This window comes from Aotus nancymaae, unplaced genomic scaffold (assembly GCF_030222135.1).
Source record: "Aotus nancymaae isolate 86718 unplaced genomic scaffold, 86718_ANA_hifiasm-v0.15.2.pri h1tg000002l, whole genome shotgun sequence".
Lineage (NCBI taxonomy): Eukaryota > Metazoa > Chordata > Mammalia > Primates > Aotidae > Aotus > Aotus nancymaae.
The window spans coordinates 27,990,880-28,013,746 of record NW_026988413.1 but is presented as its reverse complement, the minus strand read 5'-3'; the positions used below and the strand labels follow the sequence as shown (position 1 = coordinate 28,013,746).

Below are 22,867 nucleotides of genomic sequence, written 5' to 3'. Positions count from 1 at the left end.
GAAAATGACTACCATGAGAAAAACAAAACACAGTACATGAGTGTCTTTTCCTGGTCCTGATAATAAGTGATAAATACATAAACACACTTAAAATGGAGACACAATCTAAATCCTCTGCATATGTATTGGCTTTAAATTTCTATTGTTTTAAACTACTTGTTTGCATCCACACTGGTAGTATTGATTAAATTCCTAAAAAGCAGCTGTTTAGAAGCATCTATCACAATACTGTATCCAAGCAGAATTTAATTTTTTTTTTTTTTTTTTAAAAAGGTACACCTTGCAGAATACTCAGAGATGTTCTGGTCCAGAATTTCCCAGATTATATCCACCTACAAATTGTGACTAAATAATATTTTTACAGTCAAATAACAGATACTGCTAGGGAAGGCAAAGTTAAACAGCTCTCTTTTTATACAACTTCATAGAGCCTTTAATATATTATTTATATCATTTCTTAACTTTAACTAATGATATAACTTTTCTTGGAAAAAACATCTCATGAGGCTCGTGTTCCACAACTATATCTTGAACAACATTGATAATTTACATAAATTTGTATAGTAAGTCTGGAGAAGATCAAAGGATTTCACAAAGCTATAGAGTCAAAGAGAAAAGAACTGAAATCTGAGCAGAGGTCATCTGTCTAAGATCCAGGGATCTGATCACTTAAGTGGTTTTCTAAGAATCCCCAACTCTTCCTAGATGGGTCAATAAGTATGTTTTGCTTAATGAAAATAGTTATATTTTTATTAACACTTTCTAGATCGTATTATGCCCATATATACAAAAAATCAGTTACAAAAAGAAATTTAAGTTAATTCAGTATTGCTGTGACAAAGCTTCTATAGTAGTATTTCAGAGCTCATTAGAGTATAATCCAGCAATATAGAAACCACCTGAAATTATACTAATGTTAAGTGATATGGAATGATGATGATTGTAACCTTATGAAGTAAAAATGTTACTCACTGACTGTCAGGAAAACCTCTGGACTATGAATCTTCTACTCTAGCATAGTCACCTCTGGGATGAAAGTGCACAGGAATCTAACCATAAGCGTGGACAAAGATAATGCCAAATAACTAGAGTTACCAGGAGTTGGTACATAATTACTAAAGCAGAAACACTTGCCTATTGTTCCTGGCTAGGTCCAAATTTCCTGTAAATATCCTAGAGCTTATCTATGATCTTCTATTCCAGCTGTACAAGTGGAACAGCTCTCATTGTAAGCGTATAGAGTAAACCATCCAGAGACTACAACTGACATGTAAAATGTTAAATAAACATAGCTACTATATGCCAGGCAGTGTGCTAGGCACTTGCATATCTATTATCTCATTCAGCCACTAAGATTGAAGAAATAAGATGGAACATTTACTGAAGACACAGAAGTGAACAGAATTAAGGTGATCAGTAAAACTGGAAACAATCTCCAAATAGGCTTACCTGAGCAAAACACTCCATAGACCCTATCAAGAAAATCAAGTCCTTTACCAGGTCTGACACCCTCATCCGAAACTCCCCGAAGTCATCAGTCTCCTCAGGAACCCCCTCCTAAAATTTCAAATCAGATAACATTTGTTTTAAACTCACTGCAGCTTTCAATGACCTCCATAAAATCAAGAATCAACCCAGAATTTTTACTTAAATCATTAAGCAGTCAAGTTTCAATGAACAAAAGTTGCCTCAATCACAAGGGTATTTTATTATAGACAGAGGATTTCCCAAATATGCCAAGTCAACACAACCTATTCTCTGCCTTTACTACGAGAAACTCCTTTATTTGTGTGTGTGTTTTGTATATCTTTTTTCTTTTCAGATGGAGCCTCACTCTGTCGCCCAGGTTGGAGTGCAGTGGCACAATCTCTGCTCACTGCAACCTCTGCCTCCTGGGTTCCAGCGATTCTCCTGCCTCAGCCTCCCAGGTAACTAGGATTACAGGCATGAGCCACCTGCCTGGCTAATTTTTTATTTTTAGTAGAGATGGGGGTTTCACCATGTTGGCCAGGCTGGTCTCAAACTCCTGACCTCAGGTGATCTACCCGCCTCGGCCTCCCAAAGTGCCAGGATTACGGGCGTGAGCCACCATGCCCCGGCCATATTCTGTATTTCTAAGCTACAGCTTATTTTGTTGTTGGAAAAATGTGGCTTGGTGAGAGTGAGAAGTGACCTGGAAGTGGTAAATTAAGTGATAAGCGTATCTAAAAAAGATGCCAAACAAACTCTGAAGATTTATGTTTCCAGATCTACCAAAATCAACCACTGTCACAATAACTTCACACAGAAAATAGAATTTTACTTTTATATTTGGGACAAGGTCTCGCTCTGTCGCCCAGGCTGGAGTGCAGTGACATGATCTCAGCTCACTGCAGCCTTGACCTCGTGGGCTCAAGCAATCCTCCCACCTCAGCCCCCAAGCAGCTGGGACCACAGGCATGTGCCACCACGCCCGGCTAATTTTTATATTTTTGGTAGAGTTGCGGTTTCACCATGTTGCCAGGCTGGTTTTGAACTCCTGAGCTCAAGCAATCTGCCCACCTTGCCCTCTCAAAGTGCTGGAATTACAGGCATGAGCCATGGTGTAAATTTTTAAAATTTTTTGTAGAGATGAGGTCTCACTATATTGCCCAGGCTGGTCTCAAACTCCTGGGTTCAAGTGATCCTCCCACCTTGGCCTCCCAAAGTGCTGGGATTACAAAAGTGAGCACTTTGGGAGGCCAAGGTGGGAAGACTGCTTGAACCCACAAGGTGTCAAAGATCACCCAACCCAGAATTTTTAACTTAAAAAACATTTCATGTAGGTGGACAGATACATAAAATAAGCGTAGTAAAATATGAATGGTGAATTTAGGTGGTAGGTATACAGATGTTCACTATGACATTATTTCATTTTTACTGTACATTTGAAATTTTTCATTAAAAATTTAAAGTCATTTATATTCCATGCCTTCCTATTCCAAACACTTCTGTATCTTTCCTATTCTGACACACTTCTGTAAATAAACAAAGAGTTAGCAATTATAAGATGGTTAAAGGTATGCATGAGAATCTTGGACCTAAATACCTGGAAAAAGCCCTTAGTACTATTGAGAATTGCTAACCTAGTTCAATCTCCTTGCTTTAAGATGAAGAAATTAAGGTCACGAAATGAGGAGGAAATTATGGCTACCTCAGATGAGATAATGGCTAACATTATAAAGCACTATACAAATTATAAAGCATGATACACTTACAAGTGTAAGAAAATACCCACAAAGGAAATGGTGCCACAGAATTAGCAAAGGCAAAAAAGGGATTAAGCACAGAGCCATTTAAACCAAAGGGGCCCTGCTTTATAAATCAGGCTTCCAAGTAAAATATAGTTGAAGATAGGATTCTTCACCTGATTTATTTATTTTTGAGACAGAGCCTTTCTTGCTCTATCGCCCAGGTTGGGGTGCAGTGGCACAATCTTGGCTCACCGCAACCTCTGCCTCCTGGATTCAAGTGATTCTCCTGCCTCAGCCTCCCGAGCAGCTGGGATTACAGGCACCTGCCACCATGCCCAGCTAATTTTTGTATTTTTAGTAGAGTTGGGATTTCACCATGTTGGCCAGGTTGGACTCCTGACCTCAAAGGATCCGCCTGCCTCGGGCTCCCAAAGTGCTGGGATTACAGGCATGAGCCACCACTCAAGGCCAGATTTTTCACTTTGAAAAAAACAGGTGTGGGTACAATTTGAAAACCACTAGACTAGATCATGACTAAGGTTCTGTGGATACACAAAATACCATGATTCAAACACAATATTAACATTAAAATTAAGAGAATAGCATGTAGAATTTAACTGTAAGCAATGAAACTTACTCCAGGTCCTACATTAAAAGACAGATTCAACCAACCAACAGGATGAAATAAATGTGGCAAAATTTGAAAAGACTAAGCATGAAGTTTGAAGAGTTTTCTAATAAATTAATAATATTTCCAGTTTTTTCTAAGCAAATAGATTATTTCTGTATTTTCTTTAAAACTATAAAATCAGTATAAATAAGATTTTTAAAATGTGTATATTTATCGGGGAAAATCATACACATAAATATTTCACTTTTGTATTAGTTTTCATCTCACCACTTATTTTCCACTATTAATAAGAGTACAAAATTAAGAGTACTGTTAATAAGAGTACATTCTAATTTTTCTCTTACCAATACTACTTTTAAACTGCTGCATCAAGTTCCTAAATCATAATTCACATAACTTTTCTTATACTGCTATACATAGGTTTATAATTTTTACTTTTATAGATAACATTTGTACATAAAATAGCTATTTTTTCTTCTGCAGATTTAAGATAAATTCCTAGGAAAAGAATTACTAGTTTAGCTAGAGTGGTTTTTTTCCCTAAATAGGCCTAACAGATGATACTGGTACTGACTTCTTCAGTATAAGCTGTAGAGTGACAAAACCTGCTGATCCTCCCACCTCAGCCTCCTGAGTAGCTAGGACTACATGTGTACCACCAGGCCCGGCTAATTTTTTTTATTTCTTTTTGTAGAGACAGGGGTCTCCCTATATTGCCCAGGCTGGTCATGAACTCCTGGGCTCAAGCGATCCATCTGCCTCGCCCTCCCAAAGTGCTGAGACTAAAGGCTGAATCACGGTGCCCAGCCAGGTTTATTATCTATCTTCTCAGTTCTTTTTCAAGTTGGCACTGACCAGAGGAGAAAATAAAGATTTGCAGAAGTAGAGAAGGGAACTTACATGGTCTGGTTCCAGCTGGCAGTGTCGAGCCAAGGCATGAAGCAGTCTCTGAATATAAGCTTTGAAGATGCCATGAATAACTTCATCGTTAGTTTTGTACAAATGTTCCCCTAGTCGGTACCAAAAGTTAAAAGAAATTTCTACTACCTGTTAGATTAAAAGAAAAGAGATGATTTATTTGAATGGGAAAAAATAGAACAAGATGACACTTTTTTATTATCACCACAACCATATAGGAAGGAAGATATATTTTTAAATAATATGAGTGGAGCCAGTTAAGAAGCCACCTTTTCTCTAGCAGATTTAGTATCATCCCCCCAAACTGTTAGGCCCAAAACGCCATTTACAATGACTGGCTTTACATTCCATTTAGTTCTGAGGTAATGTCTCCAAAAGTAGACTGAATTTTGAATTTAGAGAAAGTGATAACAGACATGGAAGTCTTTATCTTTTATTTATTTTTTAGAAATGGAGTTTCATTCTATTGCCTGGCTAGAGTGCAGTGGCACGAACACAGCTCACTGCTGCCTCAAGCTCCTGGGCTCAAGGGATCCTCCTGCCCCAGCCTTCCAAGTAGCTGGGACTACAGGTACACACCACCAAGCCAAGCTAACTTTTTTATTTTTACTTTTTTTAGTAGAAACAGGGTCTTACCAACCAGCCCAGGATGGTTTTGAACTCCTGGCCTCAAGTAATGCTCCCACCTAAATCTCCCAAAGTGCTGGAACTACAGTAGGCATGAGCCACCACATTCAGTTTTATTTTATTTAAAACAAATTTCAGCCAGATGCAAAACACCATCTCTACAAAAAATACAAAAATTAGCCAGGCATGAATGTGGTATGTGCCTGTATTCCCAGCTACTGGGAAGGCTGAGGTCGGAGGATCACCTGAGCCCAGGAGGTTGAGGCTGCAGTGAGCCGTGATCACACCACAGCATTCCAGCCTGGGCGACAGAGTGAGACCCGTCTCAAAAAATAAATGTTTTCTTTAGAGATGAGGTCACCTAGGCTGGAGTGTAGTGGTGTAATCACAGCTCACTGCAGCCTCGAACTCCTGGGCTCAAGTGATCCTCCTGCTCAGCCTCCTGAGTAGCTGGGATGACAGGTGCACAGCACTACGTAGACCCAGCTAATTTTTAAAATTTTCTGTAGAAACAAGGTTTTACTATGTTGCCCAGTCTGGTCTCGAACTCCTGGGCTCAAGCGATCCTCCCACCTCAGCCTCCTAAAGTGTTGGGAACAGAGGTATGAACCACTGTGCTCAGCCAGAAGTCTTTTTAAAAGTATTTTTCTGAAAATTCTGAAGTTATTTCATTGAATGTTTGAGACTAGAACATCTCTTACTTGGCAAACCATCTGTAACTCCCTGAACATAACTGATTCAGCTTCATGTCACTTTTATTCACCTGCTTTTTTTGAGTGTGAGAGAAAGGAAGAAAAAGCCTGGGACTTTACTTGCAGCCTCTTTTCCATATGGCACTGTTTAAAGGAGTGATAAGTGTGTGGTGTTATACTTCTGCCAGCAATGTTTTGGGTTTCACTCAAATCTAGGTATCCTCATGATATTATGTAAAACAAGTAAACCTTGTATTGTATTTGATAACAGAAAAAGGGGTGAGTCACAGGACCACTGTGCATAAGGCAGTATAAAAGGCCTACCACCCTTTCCCCACCAAGGATCCAAAACAGAGCTATTTAAAACAATATCCAACTTGGGAGCACTTCTTTCTCATTTTTCCTTTTTTTTTGAGATGGAGTTTTGCTCTTGTCACCCAGGCTGGAGTGAGTGGCCAATCTCGGCTCACTGCAACCTCTGCTTCCCAGGTTCAAGCAATTCTCCTGCCTCATCCTCCCAAGTAGCTGAGATTATAGGTGTGAGCCATCACATCCAGCTAATTTTTGTATGTTTAGTGGAGACGGGTTTCCCCATGTTGGAGAGGCTGGTCTCGAACTCCTGACCTCAGGTGATACACCCACCTTGGCCTCCCAAAGTGCTGGGATTACAGGCGTGAGCCACCATGCCCGGCCCTTTCTCATTTCTTATACTATAAAGAGGTAAAACTTCTCAAGTAAATGAGATTTTAAAAAATCTAGCAAACCTAAAAGAGGTAGGTAGGGTGTCAAGGATTCTGAATGACAGAGACCCTTAAGTCTTTTCAATTCCTTTTTCATTCTCATCCATCATTTGGAGAAAACTTTGAGGTGTTAAGACTTGTGGAGGTATAGTTAGGATTTGGTGGTTTTTAGCTATCAAGCTCTAGAGTCAAGCTAGACAAGGGGTTCGGTGGAAAGGCTTGCTTTCTAATGAGTTCCTTGAGGGGCCTACAACAGTCAGCCCAGCTAACCAGGTAACAAAATAGAAATGGACACAACACAGAAACCCAAATATAATTTTTTTTTTAATTCCAAAACAGAGGAAATCACGTTAATTAAAAACAAGACTATAATTTCTCAAGAATAAAAAGGTGGGCATGAGGTAATGAAATACAGATAATATGCAGCACACTACTTGGAGAATAATGGCCTTAGCACAGTATAAACACTACCTCATACTGAGGATGTCCTGCACAGATAAGCAGCAGCTCTAGAGTTCGGAGGTCCCCAAGACCTTGGCCTGGAGTACAAACAATTTTTTCAAGAAAAGTTTCACATAGTTCAGTGAAAATACGGCAGTAATTCAGAACTCTGTAGACGACAGGGGAATGAGAGGAACCAGTCAGAAATCTGGATATTGTAAGTATATACAGGCACAGTTAATCAAATAAATAATAGGTTCCTCAGTCTAAGGGACATCTAGTGATTATTTGCTATGCTGTATCACAATCTCCATGACAGACACCTTTATCTAGATCATATACTCTTAGACATGTGACTTATCAGTTCAAATTCTCAATTATTAAAACATTTGAATAAAAATTCCCATCAAATCACACTTGATATTTTAAAGTCTGTCTCTAATTTTTAAAGCCTTACCCTCTCTATGGTAATTCTACAAACTCTGTATCCAATTTGCCACTCTAGGTTCAGGTGAGAATAGTAGAGCGTCTTTAGGAAGTACTATCTGTATATTTACAGAATCACCAAGAATCACAAATCACAGATAAATAATAAAAAGTGACTTAAAAGAATGACCAGACTGCAGGTAAACCCAGGGCCCCAGACTTAAACAATTACTCACTTGTCTAAATCTTCACGTGCCACAGCCATATGATAGGCAGTCTCCAATGTCAGCACTCCCTGAAAAAGCTGCATGGCTAATGGCAAGTTAGTCTCCACATTTTCAATGGCATAGAGAGCTGAGCATACACAGTCTGAAGCAGCTTCATGTAGGTTAGATGAGGTCTTATCCTGTTGCTGGGGAGGTAGCAGGAATAGGGAAGCAAGAAGTATGATAACTAAAGAGTGATCTACAGTTGGCCCTGCACACCCTTGGGTTTGACCAACCATCGATAGAAAATATTCAAAATATAAGTAAGTAGTAACAATACGATGAAAAACACAAACTTAAAAGTCACCATATAACAACTATTTAAATAGCATTTACATCGTATTAGGTATTGTAAGTAATCTAGAGGTGTTTTGAGTATACAGGAAGATGTGGGTAGGTTATATGCAAATACTGCACCATTTTATGTATGGGACTTGGGCATCTGCATATTTTGGAAACTGCACAGAGGGGCAGGGGTGGGGGGTGGTCCTGGAACCAATCCTTTGAGGACAGTAATGGATAACTGTAATAGGAAAACAATTAGAGCCTCTTTCTTTCTAATTATAGCCTCTTTCTGAATATGTACTTTAAATGTGTAACAGCCTTCCATGAGACAACATCCATCAATCTTCCCAATCCTATTTATTTTCTTTTGCTTTTTTTTTTTTTTTTTTTTGAGATGATGGAGTCTTACTCTATCACAGAGGCTGGAGTGCAGTGGCACGATCTCGGCTCACTGCAACCTCTGCCACCCGGGTTCAAGCCATTCTCCTGCCTCAGCCTCCCGAGTAGCTCGGATTACAGGCACCTGCCACCGTTCCCAGCTAATTTTTGTATTTTTAGTAGAGACAGGGTTTCACCATCTTTGCCAGGCTTGTCTTGAACTTCTAAACTCATGATCCACCCGCCTCAGCCTCCCAAAGTGCTGGGATTACAGGCGTGAGCCACTGTGCCTGGCCCCTAATCCTATTTCTGTCTCCTTATATGTCAAGCAAATCAGCTTTTCTGTCCCTCAGTTATGGTCATATCATTTCTAATCTCCACGTTCTTGTTCATATCAGCCCCACCAATGGAATGTCATGTGTTCCTTACCAAGTGTGAAAATCTTTTCCATCCTTTTTCTGATATTCAAGTACTACCTAAAATGAAAGGGCTAAACAAGTACTAAAGACACATACCTAAACACATTATTGTGAAATTTCAGAATACCAAAGTTAAACAAAGATCTGTAAAATTTCTGTGAAAGAGAGAAGGAGGTAATAGTAAGGAGAAGAAATCAGAGTTCTCCAACTTTCATTAACAATAATAATGCATGCTAGTAAAGGAGAGCAAGGCCTTTAAAATTCTGAAGGAAAATAATATTCAAGCCATCAATCAAGATTGAAAGTAAAATTAAAATAGTTCTCAGGCATGCAAAAATTTGAATTTTACTTTCCATTATATCTTTTCTGAAGAAGTTATTTGAGGGGGTTTGAAAAACAGCTAATCGAATCCAGAAAGCACAGTAAAGGCAAGTCCCAAGATGACAAGATCTTGGGGAATAGATCTAAAGAACAACTGATGACGCTGGGCGTGGTGGCTCATGCCTGTAATCCCAGCACTTTGGAAGCCCGAGATGGGCGGATCACAAGGTCAAGAGGTCAAGACCAGCCTGACCAATACGGTGAAACCCTGTCTCTACTAAAAATACAAAAATTAGTCAAGCATGGTGGCGCACCCCTGTAGTCCCAGCTACTCGGGAGCTGAAGCAGGAGAATCACTTGAGCCAGGGAGGTGGAGGTTGTAGTGAACTGAGACCGTGCCACTGCACTCCAGCCTGGGCAACAGAGCGAGATTCTGTCTCAAAAAAAAAAAAAAAAAAAAACCAACGACAACTGATGCAAATCAGAGCAGACCAAAAGGTCCAGGGGAATCCTCCTGGGTTTCTAGTGAAGAGAGTACAGTTGAGAGGTTGAATACACTTAGTAAGGGCATATTAGTCTTTCTTGAATAATTTTTTTAAAAGGATATTTAAAATCTCCAGTGGGACAAAAAGCTATATAACCAGGTTTGGGAGAGCACACAGATGCAAATTATTCATTAGGTTATTCTTCGATTGAATAGTAGGTTCAAAGATACACATTATATTACCAGGTTATAAAAGGTAAGTGTTCATACTTAACTCTTTTGTATATATCAAGTATTTTATTTTTTTAAGTTGTTTCTGTTTTTTTTTTTTTTTTTAATAGCTATGGGGGAAAAGTCGTACGAGAAAGTTGTGCTCCAAACATAAAGCAAAATAAAATGTGACGTGGGCCAGGTGTGATGGCTCACATCTGTAATCCCAGTGCTTTTGGAGGCTGAGGTGAGGATTGCTTGAGGCCACTTCGAGACTAGACTGGGCAACAAAGAAAGACCCTGTCTCCACAAAAAATTAAAAATTAGCCAGGCATGGTAGCACATGCCTATATCCCAGTTACTTGGATGGCTGAGGCAGGAAGATTGCTTGAGCCCAGGGCTTTAAGACTACAGTGAGCTACGATCATGCCACTGAAGCTACTCCAGTCTGGACAACGGAGAGACACCCTGACTCCCTGTGACATTCCCCCGAAAAAGAAAAAAAGTGGCATGATTTTAAACCACTGAATGAATATAAAAATGGAAATATATTTTACCTTGACTCTAGATAAATACTCTTCCTAGTGACAGAGAGGTCCCGACACTGGATCAATAGAGAAGAGAATATAATCCTGGCATACTACTTAACTTCCTCCTTACTCAGATACAAATTCCCAGAAATTACCACTGTTAAGTTTGAAGTATATTCTAGACTGTCCTCCATTTATATGTAATCACATATGAATTTTTTAAACAGAAGTGGGACATGACTTTATTTACAGTGACTATTCTTTGCACAATTTGTTGAGGTGAGAATAAATATTATCATTATTAAGGAAGGGTACCAACATACATGGAGACAGACTATGGCAAGCAAAACAAGGATGGGCATCCTAATTTTCCTAAGACTTAGCTTCTGATGCAAAAATGACAGCAGAAATACACTAACAACAACACGCCAAATGTCTCCTTGAAGAATGTCTGTCTTTTCTTTCTTTAATTCACAGTAGCATCAATATAGCATCATGGTACCATCTTCTAATAGTGCATCAGCATACATTAAGAATACATGCAGTTTCCATATTAATACACCTTCATTGAAGGAAACCCTCTAGCAGAAAGAGACAAAGTTTTCTCCTCTCCAAAGACCTGTGCAATAATATTTATGCTTAAGATATGTTTCTCATTCTAAAATGTAATCTTATTCTAATCACTCCCTAACTCCTATCTAGCAAGACTATATTACTAGGCACTGCTACTTTCAAAGCTTAAAGAAGAAACACACAAGTATATAAAAAGACATTAGTACTTATTCTACTAATCTCAAAAACCCCAAATCCATTCTGCATGTACAATGATGTTTAATCTCAACTACAAAGATAATGTCTTAATCTATCATTGTCTCTGGGTGCACTAATTTTTAATTCTTTCTGTTTTTTTTTTCTCTAAACTTGTGAGGCACATGTAATTACATCATAGAAATATCTAGAATTCAATGATCATTATTAGAAATACATAATTTTATATTTTTAAGACAAGAAAAAAAGACACCAATGGTTATTTGGATTTTAAGATATAAATCATTTATCTGCATATAAGATTGTTTTCCTCTTAAACATAATTATATCCTATAATAAGTATTAAAACTAATACTTAAATCTGGTACCTGGTAGCAAGGAAGGGACACTGCTGCGTTTTTAATACACACCTTCAAGTTACTGTGCAAAAATCTGAAAACACTGTTACGTTCCAGTAGGTTAGTTAAGAAAGCAATTGTCAGAAATACTTTGATAAAGAAAGTCATTACTTACCAAAACCTCAAAAAGGAGTGCTAGTAATTTATTGTTAGCCATGAAGTTACTGTCCAAAACTCCCAAGTTAAACCAACTTCCCAAACAGCGAAAAACTTTCATAAGCATTTTCTCATCTGTTCCTGCTTTTTCCACACAGGTCATCTGAATAGAAAAAAAAAATTAAAATGAATAAAGTTAATCTATATATTTAAACCATTATTACAATCACTTTACAAGTATAATAATGAGAAGGATGACAATCAAAAAAGCCAACAGTTAAAAGTGCTTTTTAAGTGTCACTGTCCTTTTTTTTTTTTCCTTTTAAGAGAGAGGGTCTTGCTACATTGCCCAGGTGGGACTACAAGCATGTGCCACTGCATCCAGTTAGGCACCACTATTCTAAATACCACTAATCTACTTAATCCCTAAAATGGTTTGCTTCTGTGTCCCCACCCAAATCTCATGTCAAATTGTAATTCCCAGTGCTGGAGGAGGGGCCTGGTGGGAGGTGACTGAATCATGGGAATGAACATTCCCCCTTGCTGTTCTTGTGATAGAGGTCTCATGAGATCCAGCTGTTTGAAAGAATGTAGCACCTCCCCTTCCTCTCTCTCTCTCTCCTGCCAGCCACATAAAGATGTGCCTGCTTCCCCTTCACCTTCCACCATGATTAAGTTTCCTAAGGCCTTAGCAGAAGCCTGTACAGCCCACAGAACCATGAGCTGATTAAACCTCTCTTTTAATAAATTACCCAGTTTCAGGTACTTCTTTATAGCAGTGTGAGACTGGACTAACATAATTCCCAAATAAAACTTTATAGGTAGTTACTATTGTCTCTACTTTCTCAATGGGAAAACAGGTCGAGAGAGGTTACGAACCTACCCAAGTTGTTTCAGAAATAACTTACTGATCTCTTAGTCCCCACTTCTGCATTGAAGTTGTATTATCCAAAAAATTATTTAACAAGTAATATTTACTTATGTATATACCTGGTTGTCATAGAATAGATAATAAGCTAGAGTAAGCTAGGCATACTACTGTATATTTCCACAAGAAAAGCTAATGTTTCAGCTTTGGCAATAGAATAGTAAACATCTCATCCCACAGAAAGTGACACTACTACAAATACTATAAAAGATAAAACAGAATTAGACTAAAACTCAATGTTTCTCCTTGTAAACTGTTTTTGTAATATACATTTTTTCCAAAGTAAAATGTAATGCAGCTTTTTCTAGATAAAGAATGTTTTAAAATAGCTCTTGCAAGCAATGAGTTAAAAATAGAACTTCCATGGGGTTCAGGAGTCATGGGAGTGGGGGAGAAATTCCATAACTATCAAATCAGAGCTAAATATTGATATTTGTGGTTACAATGCAGATATAAACTACACAGGAAAATTCTCCCAGTTCAAAGCTTCATCTACTACATAATCTACATTGAAGATGACTGTCTTTAGTATTGTTCTCCAAAGAGTGCTAGGTTGCTAAGATGAAGAGAAGTGAGGGGTTAATGAATGACTGTATACCAGCTCATTCCCATAGAACTATTAAGCTATTAGCTATTTAAGATATTCAGGTCTGGAAGCTACTTTTCCTTCTCAGAAGAAAGGAACTCCAAGTATATGAATATACCGGACTCCTCCTATTTCTTCTCTCTTCCAGGGCATTACATTTCAGAGGGAAGAAGAAAAGTACAAACAAATAAGCTGACCAGTTACTGTAACATTTACTGAGCCCTTTCTGTGCAGCAGGCACTGTTGTAAGAGCTTCACATGTATTAACTCATTTAACTCCCACAATATGAAACAGATACTATTATTCTCATTATACTGATGAGAAAACTGAGGCAGACAGGTCAAGTAATTTGCCCAATATGGTACAGCTAGTAAATAGCATAGCCACGACTTAAACTTAAGAAGTCCAGCTTCAAAGTCTATGATCTTAACTACTACACCACAGCTACCTCCCAAATTTCTCTACTTGCTTATATATACAGAACAAAGACATGATTAATTTATCAAGGACTTCCTATATTTCAAAAGCCTCTAAAGGCAGGTAGATTGCAACAATAATCTTACCGATATTACACATCATTATCAGTACAACTAATTGTATACTATTATACCTGGATAATGATTAGTGTATTACCAAAGAATGCCAGGAAATCTTAACAGCATGGAAACAGAATCATCTATCGCATATCAACCAACTATTTTACTAGTTTTAAGCATGTCAGTTTGACGTATACATCATTTTTAATGAATAACATCAGAACCTGATTGTTTATTTTTAAAAACTAAATGCAGACTCACTTCCACCCATTTTCATTTATTGTGTGTATTGCATTATATATGCTTGTTGGAAAAAGGTGGAGTTGCAGCTAACTTGCAGAGAAATTAACCACATAACCATGAATATACATGTAAGTTTATGTCTAGGATATAAGCGACTTTTGAGGCTTCCGTCACTGTCTAAAGCCACAAGAGGCACAGAGTTTTATCCAAGTATTTATAGGAGGAAGAATGGAAGGAAAGGAAAGAACCGAAAGCCCTTGCTTTAGGGGAAAGTTCTTGTAAAAAGTCATCAGAGGCCATGCATGGTGGTTCATGCTCGTAATCCCAGCACTTTGGGAGGCTGAGATAGGAGGATTGCTTGAGCCCAGGAGTTCTAGACTAACCTGAGCAACAAAGCAAGACCCTGTCTCTACAAAAAAAAAATTTTAAATAACATTTTAAAAAGTCACCAGAAAACACACTAGATAAGAAAATGTCACAAATACAGTTCTATCCGCATTAAGTTCTTCTAGTTATTCTTTACCTCAAGAGTTTCTTTGTTCCCCTGAAACTCAGAGGGAAAATACTCAGAGATCCCAGGCAGTTGCCTAGAATCACTAAAATGCCCAGAATTTTTAGAAAGGATTATGACAGTAATATATGCAATATATTTAAATATGTAATACATAAACTAATAAATGCACCAGAGCACTTAATTTAATACTGTTCAAGGCTGAAAACAGCAAAATGTACAGAGTAACTAAGTTCCCTTAACATGAACTGGAGCCACTGAGAGAGTTCTCTTTAAGAGCTGATACTTATTCTCTCTCCCCCTCAACCTCTCTCAAACTCTCAACTGAATCTTTGAAGCTGTTGATATAAACTCATTACATAATTGCTTGGCCTTTATACTTCCTAAACATTTCAATTTTAATAAGACATGATGTTTACAAGAGGAAAGACTTGCTTGTACATTCTAACTACTGACTCAAACTTAAGGATGGAATTCTGGAAAAAAAAAAAAACTGTATGTAAAACTAATCTCTTTGAAAAGACGAAATTCCGCAAATTAATCAAATGTACATTTTAAAGCATCAGAACTAAGAGTTACCTTCTGTTCCTCTTTGAGAACTATGCTACGTTAAAAATCTGTCTCTTCAAGTAAGGCCTCAAAAGCTTCACGATAAATGCCACAGAGTCCAGAAAAGCTCACCAGTAAAAAGATAGCAGGGATAAGTAAGAATTGAGATCTTAGATCAACAAAATAGAAGGTGGATAGACAAAAATATTAGAAGCACAAGTTCAGTTCAGTTATGAGAGCAAGGAGAGAAGTTTAAAACTTCAAAAAGTTCAATACCATGTTTAGGAATGGGTCCATAAGGACAGACCACAAAAGTATAATACTAACAAGAAATAGGACAGAATGTAACCACTAAAGGAGAGTGTGCAGGAAACTAAATGAGAAAAGGTCTCAAGAGGGGTTGATACCTGGCATTACAGCCACATGCCTATTTTTCCTTGGCCATTTTGGACTAATTTCATCCCCTAGGTTCTAGAACATGACAAGCTACATGACAAAATTAGAGACCTTTTTAAGCACCACAGGAAACGTATTTTTCAGACTGTATCACCATTAGTCAAAATATCACCTGTGATTGATTGTGATGATGTGCAAGTTAAGCATGTGCCTTGAATGCCCAAGTGGCTGCTGTGGCAGTAGCCATGATACAAAATACATGTGGGTTAGATTATTTTAAGTTCACAAGTGCTTACAAAAAGAAAATGACAAACTCAAGTCCATTAACTCTCAACTTAAGCCATAGCCTGAGCACCAGAACCTTCATGCCAGGTCTAAAAGTAGCTCTTACTTTTTGTAGCTATAAGCTTAGTACTGCTGGAACTTGTATACAAAACTTAGTTGTGTGTCTTGATGAATTACAAACACCAGTTGAATTTACAATCTCTCCATACTTCCTGTGAAAGTTAGGAAACTGACTGGTAAAGAATGGGAGTCTGAAACTTGAAAAGGAGACAACTGGTTGGACCTAAATGAACATGAGTCCATCATACTTCAAAAAGACAAAGTCAGGAAAAAAAAATTAACATTCAAGGCAGCTTTAAAATAAACCCTCATTTTGAAAAGAATTAAGATTTAGCCTACCTTTCTAGTAGGAGCCCATAAGAATGCCAACTAATATATATGTACAAGGAATGAAAGAAATAGTCAAATATCATTTTGCAAACCATATGATTGTTTTTAGAGACAGGGTCTTGTTCTGTTGTCCAGACTGGAGTACACAGGCACAATCACGGCTCACTGCCACCTTGAACTCCTGGGCTCAAGTGATCCCTCTTGCCTCAGCCTCTTGAGTATCTGGGACTACATGCGTGTGCCATCAGGCTTGGTTAATTTTTTTTTTTTTTGAGTCAGGGTCTTGCTATCTTGCCCAGGCTGATCTTGAATGCCTGACTTCAAGCAACCCTCCCACCTCAGTCTTCTAGCATGCTGGAATTACAGGCATAAACCACATTGCCTAGCCCATAATGAAATTATTGATTAAGGTAAGGATTATCTACTGGAATGTAAAACAATTAGGCTAAAGTCTGATAGGGAATTGAACATTCATAAAATAACAAGCTACCATCACACAAATTATACTATATTACAAAGGAGGAAAGTGAACTTTAAAAATGGAAGGATCAGACTTTCACTCTAATCCAGTGGTCAATCCTAGCATCACTAATAAAAGGTCAACTGGAGGGTGTATATCTACCAAGACACAGCATCAAGTACCTATGATGTATTCTAGCCCAAAATGTTCAACTTTTAAAAACTAATTCATGGCCAGGCGTAATGGCTCATGCCTGTAATCCCAGCACTTCCAGAGGCCAAGGCAGGCGGATCACAAGGTCAAGAGGTCAAGACCAGCCTGGCCAACACAGTGAAACCCCATCTCTACTAAAAATACAAAAATCAGTCAGGCATGGTGGTGCATGCCTGTAGTCCCAGTTACTCAGGAGGCTGAGGCAGGAGAATCGCTTGAACCCAGGAGGTGGGGTTGCAGAAGGCCGAGATCGTGCCACTGCACTCCAACTTGGGCAACAGAGTGAGACTTCATCTCCCAAAAAAAAAAAAAACACTAATCCACCAAGCCTCTCAGTTTTTCTCAATCAGGATTCTAGGAAAGAATTAAATCCTATAGGCTAGGTGTAGTGGTTCACATTTGTAATCCCATCATCTGGGGAGGCTAAGGAGGGAGAATCACTTGAGACCAGGTTTGAGACCAGTCTGGGCAACATAAAGAGGCTCTATATCTACAAAAAGTTTATTGTATAAGAATTAAGCCCTACAGAAAATCATCTGAGTGCCTATCTTCTTAATTATCCTAAGGGTGGCATATAGCTAGAACTATTATTAATGTAGAGGAAAGAATTCAGTACACATAACAGATGATTTAGGCTTAATTTTCTTGAGGAACCCCTACCGAGAAGGGCTGCTTTAGATACAACTTTCAATTAGAGGAAATACAGAGAAAAGAAAATCAAGCTAAATGAAACAAAGAAGAGGCAATCAGAATATCATAAAGGTAAGATAATTCTATAAAATGACTGGTACAATCTCTTCAACAAGTCATGTCATTCTAAACAAGGAAGAGGATGTGGGACTGTGACTAAGAACCTGATACAAGGCATCATTCTAGACTGGATATTCTTTATAAAGAGTCTTTCTTTCTTTCTTTCTTTTGAGATGGAGTCTTGTTCTGTCACCCAGGCTGGAGTGCAGTGGCGCAATATTGGCTCACTACAGCCTCCGCCGCCGGGGTACAAGCAATTCTCCTGCCTCAGCCTCCTGAGTAGCTGAGACTACAGGCGCGCGCCACCATGCCCAGCTAATTTTTATATTTTTAGTAGAAACAGGGTTTCTCCATGTTGGCCAGGCTGGTCTCGATCTCCTGACCTCGTGATCCGCCCGCCTTCGCCTCCCAAAGTGCTGGGATTACAGGTGTGAGCCACTGTGCCTGGCTTGTAAAGAATATCTTTGGACCAACTGGTGAAATGTGAATATGGTCTAGGTTTATGAGATGATATGAAAATTTACTAACATGAAAAGGTAAGCAGATGACTGAAAAAGCAAGATGTAGAAGAACAGGTAAAGTATAATCTCATTTGGGCTTAAAAAAATCTCTATATATGTCCATAAAGAAATATATTCATAGAGGATATGAATTAAAGGGTTAGCAGTATGATCTCCAGATGGCTTGAGTGTAATTTGCTGTCCATATTTTCTAATTTTCCATAAAACTATTTCATTAAAATAAATCGGTAGGTGAAAAACAGTTATTTAACTTAAAAGAATTATTTTCCAATTTTTTTTCTTTTTCTTTTCTTTTTTTTCAGACGGAGTCTCCCTTTGTCATCCAGGCTGGAGTGCAGTGGCGTGATCTCAGCTCACTGCAACCTCCGCCTCCCGGGTTCGAGTGATTCTCCTGCCTCAGCCTGCCAAGTAGCTGGGACTAGAGGAGCCTGTCACCACACCCACCTAATTTTTGTATTTTTAGTAAAGACGGAGTTTCACCATGTTGGCCAGGCTGGTGTCGAACTCCTGACCTCAAGTAATCCGCCCACCTCTGCCTCTCAAAGTACTGGGATTACAGGTGTGAGCCACAGCACCCGGTCCTCCAATGAATTTCTATTCAAAACTGAACGCAATTTTTAATAAAATTTTTTTTTTGAGACAGAGTTTTGCTCTTGCTGCCTAGGCTGGAGTGCAATGATGTGATCTTGGCTAACCGCAATCTCTGTCTCCCAGATTCAAGCCATTCTCCTGCCTCAGCCTCCCAAGTAGCTCTGTGGCATGTGCCACCATGCCCAGCTAATTTTGTATTTTTAGTAGAGACAGGGTTTCATCCATGTTGGTTGGTCAGGCTGGTCTCGAACTCTCGACCTCAGCTGATCCACCCGCTTCGGCCTCCCAAAATGCTGGAATTACAGGCCTGAGCCACCTCCCAAAATCATGGGATTACAGGCATGAGCACCACGCCTGGCTATATATATTTTTTCAAACAAAAAGATCTATGATCTCGTAGTACTGAAACACATCTCTGAAAAATAATTTACTACAGGTTAAGTATCCCTAATCCAAAACTCCAAAATGCTCAAAAATCCAAAACTTTTTGAGTGCCAAAATAATGCTCAAAGGAAATGCTTACTGGAGCATTTCAGATTAGGAATGCTGAACCAGTAAGTATAATGCAAATATTCCAAAATTTTAAAAACTCAGAAATGCTAAATACTACTTTTTTTGCCCTACCCTAAACATTTCTGGTTCTAAGCCTTTCAGATAAAAGATATTCAAGCTGTATACCCACGTTATTATTGAGAAAATTAAGCTGAAAAGACCTAAAAATGAGATATGGGCTAATCAATTTATTACCATCTACTTTAGGAACCAGTTAACATTTTCTATAAAGAACCAGATAAATATTTTACACTTTGTAGGCCATATGGTCTCTGTGAAAAATACTCAATTATGCTGATGTATTCCAAAATAATGGAAAGACAAAATATAACCAAATAGGTATAACTGTGTTCCAACAAAGAGGCAGCCAACCCATAAACCACAGATTTACCTACTCCTGCTCTAGAGTATTAAAAATGCCAACTAATCGAAAGAAGCTTAACCACCTCTAATTCTTTTAAAAAGAATGTGTGTTAGCTCATCCATAATGCAATACTGCTCAAAGGTCAAGTAAAATCTTCTATCACCTCCCTCTCAAAATTTCAGTTCATCTTTAAGAGAGGATCCTTTCTTTTATATTCCACAATTTACAAAATTAAATCAAAATGTATTAAAGACTTAAATGTAAGATGTGAAACTATAAAACTACAATGATAAAACATTAGGGAAATGCTGCAGGACATTGATCTGGGTAAAGATTTCTTAAGTAAGACCTCAAAATCAAAGGCAACCAAAGCAAAAAAAAGTCGACAAAGGGATTACATCAAGCTAAAAGGCTTCTGCACAGCAAAACAATTAACAAAGTGAAGAGACAACCTACAGAATAGGAGGAAATATCTGCAAACTACCAATTCAACAAGAGATTAATAACCACAATATATAAGGAACCCAAACAACTCAATAGCAGAAAAAAAAAAAGATTAAGTAATGGGCAAAAGATCAATAGCAAATGCTGGCAAGGATGCAGAGAAAGGGGAATGCTCATACACTATTAGTAGAAATGTAAAGTAGTACAGCCATTATGAAAAACAGTATGGAAGTTCCTCAAAAGACCGAAAATAGTACTACCATATGATCCAACAATCCCACTGCTGATTAAATACCCAGAAGAGAAATCAGTATATCAAGAAGATGTCTACAATCCCATGTTTATTGCGGCACTATTCACAAGAGCCAAGATATGGAATCAACCTAAGTACCTGTCAATGGCTGAATGGATAAAGAAACAATAATGGTATAGATACATAATGAAATATTAGCCACAAAAAGAATAAAATCCTGTCATTTGCAGCAACATGGATGGAACTGTTGGACATTATGTTAAGTGAAATAAGCCAGGCACAGAAAGACAAATATCACATGCTTTCACTCCTATGTCGGAGTGAAAGAAAATGGATCTCATAGAGGTAAAGAGTAGAATGAATGGTGATCAGAGGCTAGGAAGGGTAATGGGGAGGGAAGGATGAAGAAAGGTTGATTAATGGGTACACAAATATAGCTGAATAGAAAGGATAAGTTACAGTGTTACACAGCACAACAGGGTGACTGTAGTTAATAATTTATTGAGTACTTCAAAACAGCTAAAAGATTTAGAATGTTCCCTACACAAAGAAATGATAAAGGTTTGAGGTGATGGATGTCTCAATTTGATCATCACCTGATTTGATCATCACACATTCTATATTTGGATAAAAATAATACATGTGGCTGGGCACAGTGGCTCACGACTGTAATCCCAGCACTTTGGGAGGCCAAGGTAGGTAGATCACTTGAGGTCAAGAGTTTGAAACCAGCCTAGGCAACATGCCGAGACACCTGTAGTCCCTGCTACTCAGGAGCCTCAGGTGAGAAGATCCCTTAAGCCCAGGAGGCAGAGGTTGCAGTGAGCTGAGATCATGCTACTGCACTCCGGCCTGGGAGACAGAGACCCTGTTTCAAAAAATAAAAGTAACACATGTAACCCCATAAATATGTACAACTATCATGTATCAGTTAGAAAAAAAAAAGAAAGGATCCTTTCTTAGTAAAGTAGGTTTATACACACTTCCCTCTGCATGATCCTTTATTAACAGCCAACAGTTTAGAGCATTAAGCAGAAGTGCACAAGATACATAATGAGACGGCCTTAGTTCAAATTCTGAATTAACAGTTGTATAATTCTAAAGTCCATTTTTCATTCATAAAACAGATAATGTCAACTTTAGAGGAGTATACAAAGGCTTAAAAAGCATGGTTTTTGAAAGTATGTTGTAATGGTAAGGTAGTACATAAATGCCAAAGCATCATCATTAAATTTTGTGAAGAAAGCTATTTCACAATAATGCAGTTGGATTACAAAATATCCACCATGGCTTTCTGCCTTTACAAAGCAACTTAGTATTTCGAATTTACTTACCAATAGAGATACTACTGTACTAGAGTAGAAGGCTAAATCTTCTATGATTTCTGTGCGCCGGTTAGCTCCAATTCGTAAGGAACGACTATGTACTTCTTCAGGTAGCACTGTAAGGATCTCCAGCAAAAAAGGCAAAGAAGTCACATCATTGCTGTATCTGCAAAAGAAAAAAGGGAGATGTGTTATTTATAGCCAAGAAATATACAATCACATAAGATAACAACCAGGAGAGTAACTCACAACAACAAAAGCAGCATTCCTACCGCTGTTCAGGGGGAAAAAAAAGATATAAACATAAATGTCCTCCATAATTAGTTAAGATTAAAAAAAGACACAGTTATTCAATGAAACATAGCCATTATAATGAAAGTGATATCTGTATGTCCTACCATGAAAAATGTCCACAATGTAGTAAGTAAAAAACATGTATGAAACATACTGAATATGGCTGAACAAATACATAGATATATGTACATTCAAATATATATGTACTTATTTATTTTAAAATACATAAAGAAAACTCTACATAGCCAACTGTTAATAGTGGTTGCTTATAAAATACAGGATTAAGGGCCAGGTGTGGTGGCTCATGCCTATAATCCCAGCACTCTGGGAGGCCAAAGCAGGAAGATCACTTGAGCCCACAAGCTAGAGACCAGCCTGGCCATTACAGGGAGACCATCTCTACATTAAAATTTTTTTAATTAGTCAGACATGGTGGTGCACATCTGAAATCCCAGCTACTTGGGAGACTGAAGCAGAAGGATCTCATAAGTCCAAGAGGTGGAGGTTCCAGTGAACCATGATCACACCACTGCACTTCAACATGGGTGACAGAGCGAGACCCTGTTTCAAAAATAAAATAAAATATAAGGATAGGGAGAGAGGATGGGGTTCATTTTGCACTTTGAAGGCTTCCATACTGTTAGAATTTTTTCAAGGAGCATGTGTCAATTTCCCCAACAAAAATTTTCTTTAAAAAATAAACTATTCACTCAGGAGGCTGAGGCGGGAGGATCACTTGAGCCCAGGAGGTCAAGGCTGAGGCTGCAGTGAGCCATGACTGTGCCACTGCACTCCAGCCTGGGTGACACAGCAAGACTGTATCTCCAAAAATA

General features: G+C 38.3%; 1 protein-coding gene across 2 annotated transcripts in view; it reads right to left on the bottom strand.

Moving 5' to 3' along the window:
- TNPO3 (transportin 3) overlaps positions 1-22,867 on the bottom strand; it is a 100,060-nt gene that overhangs the window by 38,172 nt on the left and 39,021 nt on the right. For both annotated transcript variants that reach the window (XM_012474063.2, XM_012474064.2), the window contains 6 exons: positions 21,750-21,906; positions 11,862-12,005; positions 7,924-8,099; positions 7,292-7,430; positions 4,744-4,890; positions 1,450-1,557 (listed from right to left, as the gene is read on the bottom strand). In XM_012474063.2, the coding sequence (XP_012329486.2) occupies positions 1,450-1,557; positions 4,744-4,890; positions 7,292-7,430; positions 7,924-8,099; positions 11,862-12,005; positions 21,750-21,906 (871 nt within the window). The remainder of the gene's footprint in view (positions 1-1,449; positions 1,558-4,743; positions 4,891-7,291; positions 7,431-7,923; positions 8,100-11,861; positions 12,006-21,749; positions 21,907-22,867) is intronic.